The 14,141-nt window shown below is 42.1% G+C and overlaps 2 protein-coding genes across 3 annotated transcripts in view; both read left to right on the forward strand.

The window, feature by feature from the left end:
* Nucleotides 1-52: 52 nt before the first annotated feature.
* Nucleotides 53-8,113, forward strand: LOC141919211 (carbonyl reductase [NADPH] 1-like). Of its 2 annotated transcripts, none has more exons than XM_074814328.1 (4): nt 53-169; nt 1,129-1,448; nt 4,596-4,703; nt 6,845-8,113. In XM_074814328.1, the coding sequence occupies exons 2-4, from the start codon at nt 1,163-1,165 to the stop codon at nt 7,279-7,281; spliced, it is 831 nt and encodes a 276-aa protein (XP_074670429.1). In that variant the 5' UTR covers nt 53-169; nt 1,129-1,162; the 3' UTR covers nt 7,282-8,113. The 2 variants fall into 2 exon arrangements, with proteins under 2 accessions (XP_074670429.1, XP_074670430.1); XM_074814329.1 differs by having other exon boundaries at nt 59-185.
* A 5,607-nt stretch (nt 8,114-13,720) lies between these two features.
* DOP1B (DOP1 leucine zipper like protein B) overlaps nt 13,721-14,141 on the forward strand; it is a 55,803-nt gene continuing 55,382 nt past the window's right edge. The window contains exon 1 of the mRNA XM_074814319.1: nt 13,721-13,969. The gene's annotated coding sequence lies outside the window, so the exon portion shown is untranslated. The remainder of the gene's footprint in view (nt 13,970-14,141) is intronic.

Raw genomic sequence — 14,141 nt, forward strand, 5'->3', positions numbered from 1 at the left:
CCGCCCGCCGCCGGTCCGCACCGCCCCTGCGCGCCACGGGAGGCGGGGCTCCCCCGCCGCCATTTTAGGAGCGTTTGCGTCTCCCGCCCCTCTACTGTGCGTGATCGCCTGCGGCCGGTGGCGGCTCGTCCTCTCATCGCCGCGCAGCGCTGGGGAGCGAGCGGGAAAGGTTCGTCGTGCTGGAAGTGGGTGGGTGAGGGAGCGCCGGCTGCCCTGCCGGGCCTGCCCTGTGGCGAGGGGCGCGTCACGGCCGGGATGGTCCCGCGGGGAGTGGGGTGTCCCCTGAGGCGTCGGGCTTCGTCGTTTGCTTCACGTCCCCGTTAAAGAGAAGAACCGGCTCTGGGGAGGTGGTAGTAACGTGTGCCGGGTTGCAGCGGGGTGGCGCCTCGGCTCCTGGCCCTGGTGAAGTCGGTCAGTAGCTGGGCAGGCCTTTGGGAGCTTGGTAGGATTTCATCCTCGCTAGATGCCTGCTCGTGGTTACAAACTAATTTGGAAGGGTAGTGGCAGTTAAATTTGCTTTTATGGGGGAAGTACACCTTTAAATATGCTATGTTTGCGAAAAAAAACAGCAAGCAGGTTTTTTGTCTAGAGCTGACTGGTGTGTTAAACAGAAGAAGCATTGTGGTCAATCTATGGTCTGCTGTTTTCCTCTAAAAACGCTAGAATTGGTTCTCCTGCCTGACACTTGACGATCAAGCTGCTCCTCCCCTTTTTTTGAGCCTGAGTTTTTCCAACTTTGACTGCATCAGTGCTTGAACTGAACCAGTTGAATATCCTCAGAAGAAGAAAGTGGTATTCCTGTAAAGTGTTTGTGCAGAAGAGCTTAATCCCATCAAAAGTTAATTTAGTACTAAAGAGATTAGTCATTGACTAGCTTTCTTTTGGTTTTGTGGTTTTTTTACCCCAATCGCTGTTTGGACTTTCTTCAAAACATTAACACCAAACATGTATTTCTCTGCAAATACTTAATGCTACTTTATTAAGTTACAGTTAGTGTGCACTTTCATGTAGTTTACATAATTCAGAGTAAATTCTAAATAGGATTTTAAAGAAAAAACACTTTAATTCATTTTCAGATAGCTGTCTTTGTCCATCTGAGTGTGAAATTCTCTCATTTGGTGTTTGCAGTTACTGTCACTTTAGCATACATTCAGAGAGGACAATGTCCAACGTGCAGGTGGCTGTGGTGACCGGGTCCAACAAAGGGATTGGTTTTGCAATTGTGCGGGCTCTGTGCAAGCAGTTCCCAGGGGACGTGTACCTGACAGCCCGAGACCCCAGCCGTGGCCGGGAAGCAGTGGCAAAGCTCCAGGAGGAAGGGCTGCACATACTCTTCCATCAGTTGGATATCGATGATCTGCAGAGCATCAGAGCTCTCCGTGACTTCCTAAAGGAGAAATATGGAGGGCTGAACGTGCTGGTTAACAACGCAGGGATTGCTTTCAAAGGTAGGAAGCAGACTGTCTGGCATAGTCCTATGTGCTACAAAGCTGTGTGGAGGAGGATAAAATCAGGGATTTTAGAGCTTCTTGTAGGGGACTTATGTGCCAATGACATGCTGCTTCTTTGGCTGGGCAAGCTGTCTACCCTCTTAAACATGACAAGAGGGCAATGTGAAATGGCATCTGGTTGAGCTAAGTGTGCATGTAAAGATGCTTCCCTGGAGTATTGTATTTGCATCACATAGAGAGCATGAAAATATTTTAGGCACACAGTGCACGTGGGCAGAGTTGGGTTTACTGCCTCAGTGCCCCTGAGTTTCACCCGGCCCATGGGAGATCATCATCTGTGTGAAGATCAGCCATGTTCCTTGGGGATTTGCTTTCTCTTTTCTGCAAGCCTCATACATTGTTCTATGCATTACCTGCTCAAGGATTTCAGCTGATGAAAAAGAACCTTTGGCCCTGGGTGATTTTGTCATCTTTACTTACCTTTAAACCCTCTCAGGCCCTTCAGTTACCTATAGAACAGTTAACCTAAATCCTGCTCTGCTGAGCAAGAATTTAACCCTTTCATCTTCAAGTGGGAAGGAAGGTGGGGAAGAGAGGAAGACACAGCAGTTGTAAGGTAGAAAGTGCATTTTCATTGTAGTGTTTATAAAAACAAGTTGAGAATCATGTTAGCTCCAGATAGAGCAAATCACAAGCATGACTACTAGTTCATTTCCCTGCCATACAAACTTGTTCTTCTCATATTTTCTGGGTTGTTGGTTTTGTGGAGTTTTCTTTTAATCTCTGTGCCTGATCTCCAGTTAGGATATGTAGCTGTTCAAGCACAGTGTTGTGCTGACTCCTCTGTTCACAGCATGAGTTAAGGAGGCCTGTCAGGTAGTATGAATCAAACTTCACCTGCTGCTGACGATGAAGCTTCTCGTGAAGTGGTAGTGCAGCAACAGTGTTCTGAAATCAAATCACTGTATCTTTTGCATGGTACTTTGCAGGAAAATTGCTTGTGTTCAAGAACAGCTTAATAGGAGGCAACTCTTAATATAATTGTCTGAGCTTCAGGATGTGCTCAAGATAGGTGTTAAAACCTTGCAGTGACAGTTAAAAGGTTGTATCTCTGTCCACACTTATAAATGATAAAGCCTGCAGGTGCTCAGACCAGTATTTCTTCAATTCATAATCAGGGCCTTAGCTCAACCTACTAGTGACAGTGAGTTTGAGCAAGACTGGGCTGCAACTACAGCAGCTGAAGTGCAGTGTGTGTTTCCTGTGGCTGACTGTGCAGCAGCTGTAGCCTCCCTCAAGGTGGGTACCTGAGCAGGTGAAATAAAAACTCCTCAAATTGCAGCAAGATTTGCTAGAGGTCATCTGTGAGAGATCTTGGATTTATTATGGTGAAACCACTGAACAAATAAACAGCTGAAGTAGCATGAGCAGTGGAGTTTCTGTTACTTCCTTTACTACATCATAGATTTTTCTATTCAGAAGTTGCTTCCAGATGTTTAGCTTAGATTTTTTTCAAGCGGACAACTTATAGTCAGCAATAGGTAACACAATTAAGAAATGTGGTAAAGAAGCCAGCTGTAACTGTTGTACAAGTATCTAATGCAGAGGCTAGAGGGTTTAACACCTGTGTAAGAACTTGCTATGATGTTTATCTCATATTTTGGATTTTAATTCTTGCTTCTGAGATTGGCATTTCCACCCAACTTTGCTTCTTGCCTCGCCAGGTTTCTGCTACCCTCCTTGAATTTATGCTTTCCTTTCTTTATTGTAGTATTATGTGTTATGGCTCTCTGTCAAAGATTAGATTTGCCGTTAAATTTATTGTTCTGGTTTTGTGCTGCACTACAGAGAGTCCAGCAAAGTCCTTAGTCCACCAAAAACTGTTCATGTTTGAAATTATTATGTACCTGTGGGTTGCCTTCTAGATGAGCTTCTGTGAAAACATTTCTTCTAGTAATGCTTGTTAAATCAAGGGAACATGTATATATCAGATGTTACAAGTAATAGATCTTGTTAGACAAATGAACGGGCTTTGGGGTGTAGGGAAGCTTCTCTCTTGCAAGGTGTGTGTGGAAGCGGGAGTTTGGAGTTGTGTAGGTTTTCAGTTTCTTCTCCCACTGTCGTAACTCTTGCAATAGGTCATGATCTGGCTTGATGTCTCAGATTTAAATGCAAGCGATTTGCAAAACTTGATGTCATCGGTGCCCATTGCTTGAGAGTATAAATGAGTGAGTCACTAAAGCTGTGTTTTTCAATAAAAACACAACTACATTAAATACTAAATGACCTGTTACTGCTTCTCTTTTGAGCTGACATAGTTCTGGGCTATGGAAACAAGTGAAGACTTGCCTAACCTGTGTAGGTGGCCTTCATCACTGCAGAGGGAGAGCCTGTAGCAGAAGAGGAGGAATGCTGTTACTTAAACTCTTACTTCCCCCTCAAAGTGGAGGATGCATAACATATGGCTTATTGCTGAGCCAAATTGTCAGCTGATGGCACATCCTACCCCACTTTTGGTGGTGGCAAGCTGTCAATTCTGTCTAAAGAAATCATACCTTTACAGTGCAGTTCCATGGTCTGCTTATGCTTACCTACATCAGCTCCCTTTCCTAGCTGCTAATTCCCCCTCTTTTCCTTGTGTTAGCACAGATCTGTCAGTTCAGGGGTGATTTATGACACAAGTATCTATCAGTTTTGGGGTCAATTGGGGTTTTTTGTTTTGCTTTTTTTCAGACTGCACCAAATCTTATCCCTGCATTCTTTATAGAAACTTTTACAGTGTTTGTTGCAGTTCAGCACTGCTCTGATTTCAAGCCCTAGCTAAGAACCCAAGACAGGACAACATAAGAGTCAGGATGTAGAAGCAGAAAACATAAACATATAGAAAACATAATTAGCGCATTATTAATGTAATATTGTAGAGATAAGTCTTTTCATTAATAAGAATGTGAGTCTTAATGATGTTGGGTTTTTTTCTTATATATTTTGATTGATCATATGCCTGTTTGCTAGTTATAAAAGGAAAAAATAAGTAAGATAAACTTTTGGGTTTTGGTAGTTTGGTAACTTCCTTTAAAACAGTAGTACTATTCTGATATTTTTTTATTTATTTTTCCCTCCCTCACTACCACCTCTTATGAAAAGTTCATGACACAACTCCATTTGCAGTCCAAGCAGAGGTTACACTGAAGACAAACTTTTTTGGAACAAGGAATGTTTGCACAGAATTGTTGCCTCTTGTGAAGCCTTATGGTGAGTGTGACACAACAAGTAGAGAAATACTTTCATATGAATTTTGATCCTCATTAAATGGGAAAATCCTGTCCAGCCTCAGATGTCCCATAGCAAGAGGTGTGTACCTTGCTGTACTGTAGGTAAGAGAACAGATGGCCTCTCTTGACCCTCAAAATGTCTCTGCTGTGTATATTTAAATCTACTTTCAAGCTGGTCACATTCTTCTATTACGGATTAAAGTGGTATTCTCATGGTGCCCTCAAGAAGACTTAGAAAATTTACCCACATTCTGTCCATGGTATCTGCCTACATAAATTGTTCTTGCTTCAGAAAGGATGTTTTGATGATACAACTAGGATAAGGAAGTACCTAAAAACAGTGTTTCAGTGGAGTTTGATGTGACATACCTGTTCTTGTTACTGCTGAAGAAACCTCAATAGGCTGTTCGTCTGTCTCTAGATGGATCACAGCCTTTGGTGTATTTGCAAGTGTCTAGTGATAATAGTTAAAAATAGCACTTGAAGATGTACATTAAGTTACTGTGATTTGGTGATGTTAGGAGGAGCTGGAAGAAAACACTTTACCAGAAAAGGGTAAATAGAATGGACAAGGGTCAAAGAAAATAGATACATTGATAATAAAGAGGTGTTAGCAACATGCAAATAATCTGTACGCCTTGGATGACTGTCCTGTGCAGAATGTGCCTGTTCTCAAAACCTGAAGCACTGAAAGTGCCCTGGAATGCTACTGACATATCATGGATGATTTGAAAGGAGGGTATTTGGATTTAATACCCACACCAAATCTAAGGGGTTTTTTAAATACAATTCTTTTCAAGACTTGTGATCACTAGAAGTTTTCATGGATATTTGAATAAAGCTTGCTGCTATAAATGAAATGTAGTCTATACTAACATTTAAATACATCTAGGGTTTTAAGAGAAAAGTAGTCAAGTAGATGAGAGAGAAGTTGGGAACTGTTAGTCCCTAGGGAGGAAGAAAAGGACAGAGTAAATGAATTTTGGGGGCAAATAAGGGAGAGAGTAAACAGTGCCAAAATTGGAATCTAGTCCTCTTGTACTGAGGGTGAAGGACAAGTGTGTTTTATTAAAGTCATTAACAGATCAATTTTTGTGGCTTTTAAGATCTAAAGTCTTATGTTGATTCCCTAGTTCAGGGGTTCTCAACCTTTCCTTCACCACGGATCCCCTTTAAATAACTTTTGTGGCTGTGGACCACCAAGACTTAATTCAAGATTTAAAGCACTAGACTGCATCAGATATTTATTTCAATTTTCTCATAAAGGGTCTTCAAATTTAGAGAGAAGGGGAAATAAATTAATCTGTAAATGCACACATTTATGGATTATAATATCTTTATTGCAATGATTCCATATAAATTTGAAATAATAGCATCAACACTCTTCCACTCCTGCTTTAAGTCTTCGCGGACCCCCTGTGATGACATCGCAGCCCACCCCAGGGGTCTGTGGACCACAGGTTGAGAACCACTGCTCTAGTTCATTGCCTGAATGGTTGTGAACTAGCAAGAAAGAGGGAAACAGTATAACATTATTTTGGAGAAAATGAGTGAATTACTTATTCAGCTGACTTGTTCCTTGGTACTGAAGTGGTGGGAGATAAATTGTTTACTGCAGTTTTGTATGCTGGGATTTGTAAGTCTTCAGGTATTCTGTAAACAAGCTGATGGTATCAGTGCGTTGAGAACTAGATGGCTTTTGTTGAATTCTGTATTATTCTGGCTTTTAAGGTACATTCTCACGGTGCTTTAGCTGTTGCAGAAGTGAGAATGTTTTCCACCAGAACTTTGAGAGTAGAGTCTGGCTGCCATTACTGAGAAAACTACTTACTACTATGAATATGCCTACAGATTGTAACAGGCTATTTCCTGGAAGCATACCTGAAGTTTGATAGAGAGCTTTTGCAGGTTCACACCTTAAATTACCCTCTGTAATAGAAGTCACTGGAAACACTTGACATTAAGTTAACTGTGATCTTCCAGAAACTCTGCAAAATAGCCTACACAAAATATTTTACAGGCATTCATCTAAGTAGTGGATAACTGTAGAGCAAGCCCACTTTGGTGTCTGGGCTTGTTTAAGTTGTGTAAAAGTAATCGGTCTTTATTTTCCTTCACCAGGCAGAGTGGTGAATGTCTCTAGTATGGTAAGTAGCTCAGCACTGGGAGGCTGCAGCCGAGAACTACAGGAAAAGTTTCGCAGTGACACTATCACCGAGGATGAGTTAGTGGAACTCATGACTAAATTTGTGGAAGATACCAAGAAAAGTGTGCATGAGAAAGAAGGCTGGCCAAATACTGCCTATGGGGTATCCAAAATTGGTGTCACGGTCTTGTCCAGGATTCAAGCCCGGATGTTAAATGAGAAAAGAAAAGGTGACCACATCCTCCTCAATGCCTGCTGTCCCGGATGGGTAAGAACAGACATGGCAGGTCCTAAAGCCACTAAATCACCAGATGAAGGGGCTGAGACCCCAGTTTATTTGGCCCTTTTGCCTTCTGATGCTGATGGTCCTCATGGCCAGTTTCTTAGTAACAAAACTGTTCGAACCTGGTGAGCTTATGTATGTGGACCCGTGCAAGCGGTAATCTGACTGTGGATTAGCCTGTGCCCTGGTAGGGCGTTTAGCCAGAGCAGTCTCATCCTGTCCACAGCAGCAGCAGGGTCCTTTGTCATTACAATAAGGGTTACAGTTATGGTACTCCTCTAGGATTAAGTCTACACTAGAGTACACTTCTTAACAGTCTCCACTAGCCTGCTCACAGCATTGACTGTGTAGCCCAGAATCTGATTTGTGGGTGTTCTAACCCAGATGTCACAGGCTAATTTGGTGGTGCCCTAATGTATAGGTGCCTGACCTTGTTTACCTGAATTTACTCTTAATTAAATCATTGCCAGCCCTTCTCCCACTCCCCTGAGACAGATCTCTGACATGGAGTTGGGATAAGGAAGCAGATGCCTTATGCTTTCTCAGCACAATAGATCTTTCTAGGGATCATAATTGCATCCTGAGGTTGTGCACCGTTTCTTAAAGGGGAAGGGGGTTGTTCTGAGTTTCACAGTCTGACCAGTTTGGGGGGGAGGCTAGTAAGACCAGAACCAAATCACTGCTGCATAGAGATTCCTTATTATCAGTACAAAATGGAGTTAGGTGAAAATAAAATTAGCAGTGACATACCATCAATAGAACTTAATCAGTTGGCTTATATTCACATGTATGTCAATAATCATTACTGATTTGTATTCATCCAATGGGTTTATTCTGATACGAAAAAATTATAATTTTTAAAAATACACTTTCATTTTCTGCATCTAAGTTTGTAACTGGAATGTTTGAAGTTTGGACTATATAAAGAGAAAATAAACTACAAAACTGATACAGCAAACTATTCCTCAGGACTTCCAGTTCATTTATTGCACAGACAGAAGTTTCCCTATTAAAAACCTGGATTAAGTGCTCTCCATGTCATAGAGAAAATGAACTGTGTTACGTACTATTACAGGATAGAACTGAAATACATAATTATCATGGTATCCAAAACAGGTCATCTGAGCAAAAAGAGGAAGCAGTGACATGGAGAACACCAAATTTGTTTACACATTTTAAATGTTTATTGCATTTCGAATGTCTGATCTTAAACGGTTGCCAGGGCATTTCAAGCTGTAGAGGTGGAGCTGGGTGGCAGCAGAGGCAGCCCCAGGCTCTGGGGCAGCTGGCTGCAGGGGGCTGGAGTGCCGGGGTGGGGTTTGGTCACCCCCAGGCTCTAACCCTGCAGCTCTTCACCACCAGCAGGTCATGCCAGCCAGCACAGAAGCAGTGGTGGGGGCTCAGGGGCCCTGCTCAGTCTTCTGTGGAGGGCAGGGTGTGCTCTGCAGGGGGAGGCTGCGGCCCTCTTCATTGTGCTGGGAGAGGCTGAAGGAGCTGGAAACAATTGACTATAAACCTGTCATTAGTAATGACAAATTGTCAACAGACGTGTTAATTCTTAATCAGGAGTTAGCAAGACGGTGCCAAAGGGGCTTAGGTGACTGGATTTGACATTGGCTCCCCTGGTACGGTTTGTGTTCAGGAAAGCCTTGCATCAAAAGACGTTGGACATAAATAATACATGTGATTTTGGTAATCACTTATCAGCACAGAGCAAAGCTGTGATTATTTGTTGGTCTTTTAAGGATACAGTAGCTATTGTTTTTAGAAGATGCAAGTATTGCCAAATGAGTTATGCCCCAGAGCTCACTGAAGAGCAGGATGAGTGCTGGCCCAAAAGTTCTCATGTTAATCTATTCTCAGTGAAGAAAAAGATCTGAGGCCTTTAGTTTAAGGGCAACAGATCAGTTACAAAATACCTGTATAAAGTTTTTAATGCATTTTGTGTACTACCGACAGACTGCCTATGGTATGATAGCTCTAAAAGCCATCCAGTTAATACAGTAACTTGACTATTGTTCTGATGTGCAGCAAAGAACCATGGTTTGTGTATGCTCTTCTAGTTGTGCTAATGGTATCTCAGCAAAATAAAACATGGCCATTCCAATTTAGTAATAATTTGCATACAATTTTAAGGCATGTAATCCAACAGTGGAGAATTGTACCTAGTTCTTCATATGCAAAATGCTGCTTGAGTCATTAAGTTTCAAAAGTTGCGTGCCCTTCCAGTTGGCACGCACAAACTTTCCAAACAAACCTTGACCCAGCTTTCCTATGGTTTGTGCAAAGTCCTAGCTCTCTTTACTGTAGCTGGATAGTATCCATTGTTAAATACAGATTAGTTTCTAAGTATCCCCTTTGCTCCATAAAGCTCATTCTTAAATATCTAACTGAGGATCTGGGGTTTTTTTTACATTCAAGCCAAACAAATTATAAGTTTGAAAGTTTTACAAAAGATGTATTTCAAAGTCTTGTATCAAGCTTTGTTAAACCTCCTTACCACGTTGCAGGGTAAGGAAGCAAAGTGGAAGATGATGGCTAAGTAGTCATCATCAGAAATGTCATTTCTCGTGGTGAAATTGATTATAATACAGACAGTTTCTTCTTTCTGTTCATACCAGAAGAACAGAGGACAGATCTTTTCACAGGCTTTGCAGCTGTGGTGTGGTACTTGAGGAAGAAGAATCAGCTGCGTGGATGGATACAACCTCAGCTGCAGGAGGTGGAAACAGGAGGCAGAAAGCACTGGCTGTTCACAGGACCAGTCAGGGCCGGGAAGAAGCTTGTGCAGGAGAAGCACATGCCCCAGTGACACTGGTGGGAGGACTGTGTCCCAGGAAGAGAGCTGGGACTGCCTGGGGCAGACTGCTAGGGCAGGGCTGTTCGCTGAGAGCAGAATCAGAGGACAGGCTGTACAGTGTGTGCGGCAGGCTGGATCTTTGGACAGGGCTTGCATTGTTCAAACAAATTTCCTTTTTATGTTTTTTTTTTTTTTTAAAGTTACCTCCCTGCTTATCTCCCATGTCCGCTGTATGTGAAGTATTTTGTTGCTTTCAGCTTCTGGCATGCTTGCTGAGTGGTTATTGTGTAAAGTTTAAGGGTTAGGAAAGGGATGAAATAATAATGATCTGTTCTACTGTATAAAACTTTCACGTGTGATTTACAGTTTTTCTTTTTACAGTGTGTCACTACCACTTTTACTTTGGAATTTATTAGGCAAAAAAAAATACCTGCCAATGCAGTAGCTCTGGTGACATGGGACAATAAAGAAATTGGATTCACAATTGTGAGAGCTCAGTGGAGGCAGGTTCTTGGGGATGCTGTAGCTTATGCAGGACACAGTCAGGCAGCAGTGGCAAAACTCTGGGAGTAGGAGCTGTACCTGCTGCTGCCTCAGCTGGGTATAAACAATGTGCAGGGCCTCTGGGACTTTCTGAAGGAGAAGCTACAGACATCCCAGTGTGCTGGTTAACAATCACTTTCAAAGGCTGTAGCAGGCCAGCTGTTAGGCAGAGCTTTGCTTTGGAAATCCAGTGATCTGAAGGTATGGGTAAGGAGACCGGTCTGCTCTAAACCTTTTTGAAGGCGATTACAACCAGGTCATTTCTATCTGGATCCCCTGCAACGCTGATAACTATAGTGTGGGCCAGACTGTTGTATCCATGATGGTTCCAGTGCTGTGTAGTGCAGTGCATTTGGTTTTCAAAACTGCACCACAGGCATGCCTAGAGAGTTTGAGGTCAGTTTACCTAAAAAGATGAAGAGAATAGACATAACTTAACATGTTGTTTCCTTATATTTTCCATTTAAGTGTTTTCCTATATAAATAATGAAGATGACAAGAACTCTTGAGAATTCATTTATGTCCATAGATAATTTTAACTGAACCCATCTCTTACAGCAGTATAACCCAACATGTAGGCAATGTCCTGACTTTGAATGCTGGGGTGTTCCTCTCAGCCTAAAGATGTGTCAAGAAAATTTAGGTTATATATGCCACTCAGTATTACTTAAAACACTTAAATGCAGAATATAATTCAAACTCCTGTCTCATGTTAGTATAGGAATGTGTTTAGCTTTTTAATCTCAAATAATGAAAAAAGAGAAGGAAGAGCAATGATATTTTACAATGGAAATTCTTCAGCATTCATTTTTGTTCTGCAAAGACTTCATTTCGGAGCTGACAGTGAAGGAAACTGTCATCTGGACAAAGTTCTGGTCTTGGAGGCCAGTTTTCATCGTCTATAGATCTCTTCACAAGGTTAGCTGTTCATAGCACTTGTATCTGAATGGACAATACCCAGCTTCACATGTCCCAGTTTGGATTGTTGTCTTGTCTTTGGACCCTGCTCACTGATACAGCGTTGTGGTTACTCAGCACTCTTAAAATCCTACATTCTCTTCAGGTATGTACCCACGTACTCGGGCACCCTGATCTGTTGGGCATTGTCTGTTTTGTTTGATTGAAGTTACACAGTATTTAGAGGACATATGGCAGTAGTGGCTCTGGTGGTGTTTTATTTGTGAATGTATTGTTTTAGACTCTACTAGGGAGATAAATTCTGAAAGCAAGCAACTTGTTAAACTTCCCTCAGTAAATTAGAAATGCTATATAGTTTCATGGTAGAAATTTTGTATTTTAAATTACAAGGGATATTTCTAAAAAATAATTAAAAAAAATAAAATCTGACAAGTGATATATGATTGGAGTAGACTTTTCCAGTACAAACCAAACAGATTTATGTCAACATCATGTGGAAGCTAATGTGAACATTCATTAGATTGAAGTGCAGCTTGGCTGCCTCCAGAAGTGATTACTTCAGTAAATCTATTACTTGATCCCATCCCGAGGGCCAGGATTTAGCATGGGCAGTGCTGCCATGGTGCACATAACAAACTGATTTATGGCCTTTCCTGAAAAGAATCCTGAATAGTTAGTATGATAGGCATGCTTTGAATTAGCATAACCTCTGATAGAAAAAACAGCCTTCAGAGTTCCTTTTTAAATGATAACCAGCAGATTTGTAAGCACCAGAGCAGAGGAAAGGGATTGGTCTGGAGGTTGGTTGGGTTTGGAGCATGTTCTGATCAAAGCTTCTTCGCAGACTGAGCACTTCCGTGGCCTCTCCATCGGGAGATGCTCTGGTGCCTGCCAGCACCTGACCTGGCACAGTGGGAGCCCAGGAGCATCTCTCTCCTCCACCTGACTGCCTGGTTCTTTGAAACGCTGGAGGAGCTCTGTCTAGTGGTAGAAATGGCAAGTGGGTTCAAAAGTTAGGTGGAAATCGGAATGAAACGACTATAGTTGGGCACCCACATGCAACTGGTGCAGTCAAGGAACACAAATTTGCAAGAAAAAGAACTTCTACAAAGACAGCAAACCCTCAGAAACTAATTTAAATATATCTTAAGTAACGTGCTATATTTTAGGACATAAATGTCTTGTGTTAAAGACATCATCAAAGATACGAGTTCTTTGCTCTGTCGGGCATGTATTCAGAAGAACTGACCTTCATTTCCAATAACTAAGCTACGCTACATTTGAAAGTTACAAAACTGTAAAATTTAGAAATTGAAACTTAAATTGATGGCATTGCAGTTTAGAAAGATAAGCTATGCTGATACCCGTGGTACTGAATATATACCTACAGCCATGTATACCTAAGGAAAAAATGTTATTTCAAATGATTAAATCTGTATTTACTGTATTAGGGAACAGCCCCATCTAAATTTAGAACCTGATTCACTGTGTGCTCTAATACCACCCCATTTCTGAAGATTTGACTTTCAAAATTATGACAGATCTGTAATAACGCTGTAAATCACTGCAAAATGTTTTAATATTTTGTCATACTAATTTCCCACATCTGTTACACATTTCTCTGAGGTTACCCAGCCTTTCAGGCATTCACGCTGACCTCGGCACTGTGGGCAGATGCTGACTTTCCCAAATGGATGGAATGTGCAAGAGCCACGTGGGCTGTATGAAAGCTTGTGAACAACTGCTCAGATTTTATAGTGAGGTAACGCATGCTGCAGTTGGCCAGCAGTGCTTTTTTGGTACCTGGTCCAGATTTTGGAGATGTGTACAACTGGGGAGAGAAAGCATGTGTGGAAGCCTTCCTGCCTTCCGTCCTTCCAGCACGTGCTTCCATAAAGCAGTCTCATTAGCTGCCAGTAACCATAGCTTTTATTTGCTAGAAGAACAACATACCAAATTATACTGCTAAAATCTAGCAAGGAAAGGGAAGGGCAGGTGGTCTCAAGAAAGTGAAAGATTATATTAACATAAAACTTGCTGCAGATCATTGCTGAAACAGTATCCATCAAAATCTTTAACAGTTTCGATGCTCTCATCTTGAATAACTGAACAGGTGGATTTTCCTAGATTTTTTTTGGCTAATTTGAATATTAGGATTACGTTCTGCCTGCATGTTAAAAAAAAAAAAAAAGGATAAAAAGTTGAGGTTAAATAATATGTCTTCACAGTGTATAAACCCTTGTCTGGCATGATCATGCATTTTACTTTCCTTGGGTATTTTGCTAGTTCCTTTTTTTTTTTTTTTCTGTTAAGAGTACTAAAAATCTAGCACATTAACTTTCTTTCAAGCCTTTTGTAAAGAGCAGAGGGCTTCTTATATTGAACTTGAGCCTACTATAAGCGCGACAACTGAACCCCCGCGAAAGCTGTGTCTACAAAATTCGTCAAAAGCGCTTCGTGTCTAAAACCAGCTGGAACAGAAGCAAAACTGTTAAACGTGCCTTTACTGGCCTTGGCGAAGGGAGGCGCTGGAACTTGCTCTGCCTGCAGGAGCAGGTAACAGCCCTCACTGCCCAGCTCCGCGCAGGGACGCGCCCACCCGCGGCCGGCGGGGCGACGCCCCAGCGTTTGGAGAGGGGGGACGGGGACGGGACACACGCGACACGCGGGGTTGCGGCTCCGCGCAGCCGCCGCCTTGTTTCCAGACCAGCCGAAGCTGCGGCACCAA

The sequence above is a fragment of the Strix aluco genome, chromosome 2, assembly GCF_031877795.1.
Source record: "Strix aluco isolate bStrAlu1 chromosome 2, bStrAlu1.hap1, whole genome shotgun sequence".
In the NCBI taxonomy this organism is placed as follows: Eukaryota; Metazoa; Chordata; class Aves; order Strigiformes; family Strigidae; genus Strix; species Strix aluco.

Bases quoted from the DNA above. Each gene is read 5' to 3' on its own strand.
- LOC141919211 (XM_074814328.1), top strand. From the start codon at position 1,163: ATGTCCAACGTGCAGGTGGCTGTGGTGACCGGGTCCAACAAAGGGATT. The intron at 1,449-4,595 runs GTAGGAAGCAGA...TCTTATGAAAAG, and splicing joins CGCAGGGATTGCTTTCAAAG to TTCATGACACAACTCCATTT. The intron at 4,704-6,844 runs GTGAGTGTGACA...TTCCTTCACCAG, and splicing joins GCCTCTTGTGAAGCCTTATG to GCAGAGTGGTGAATGTCTCT.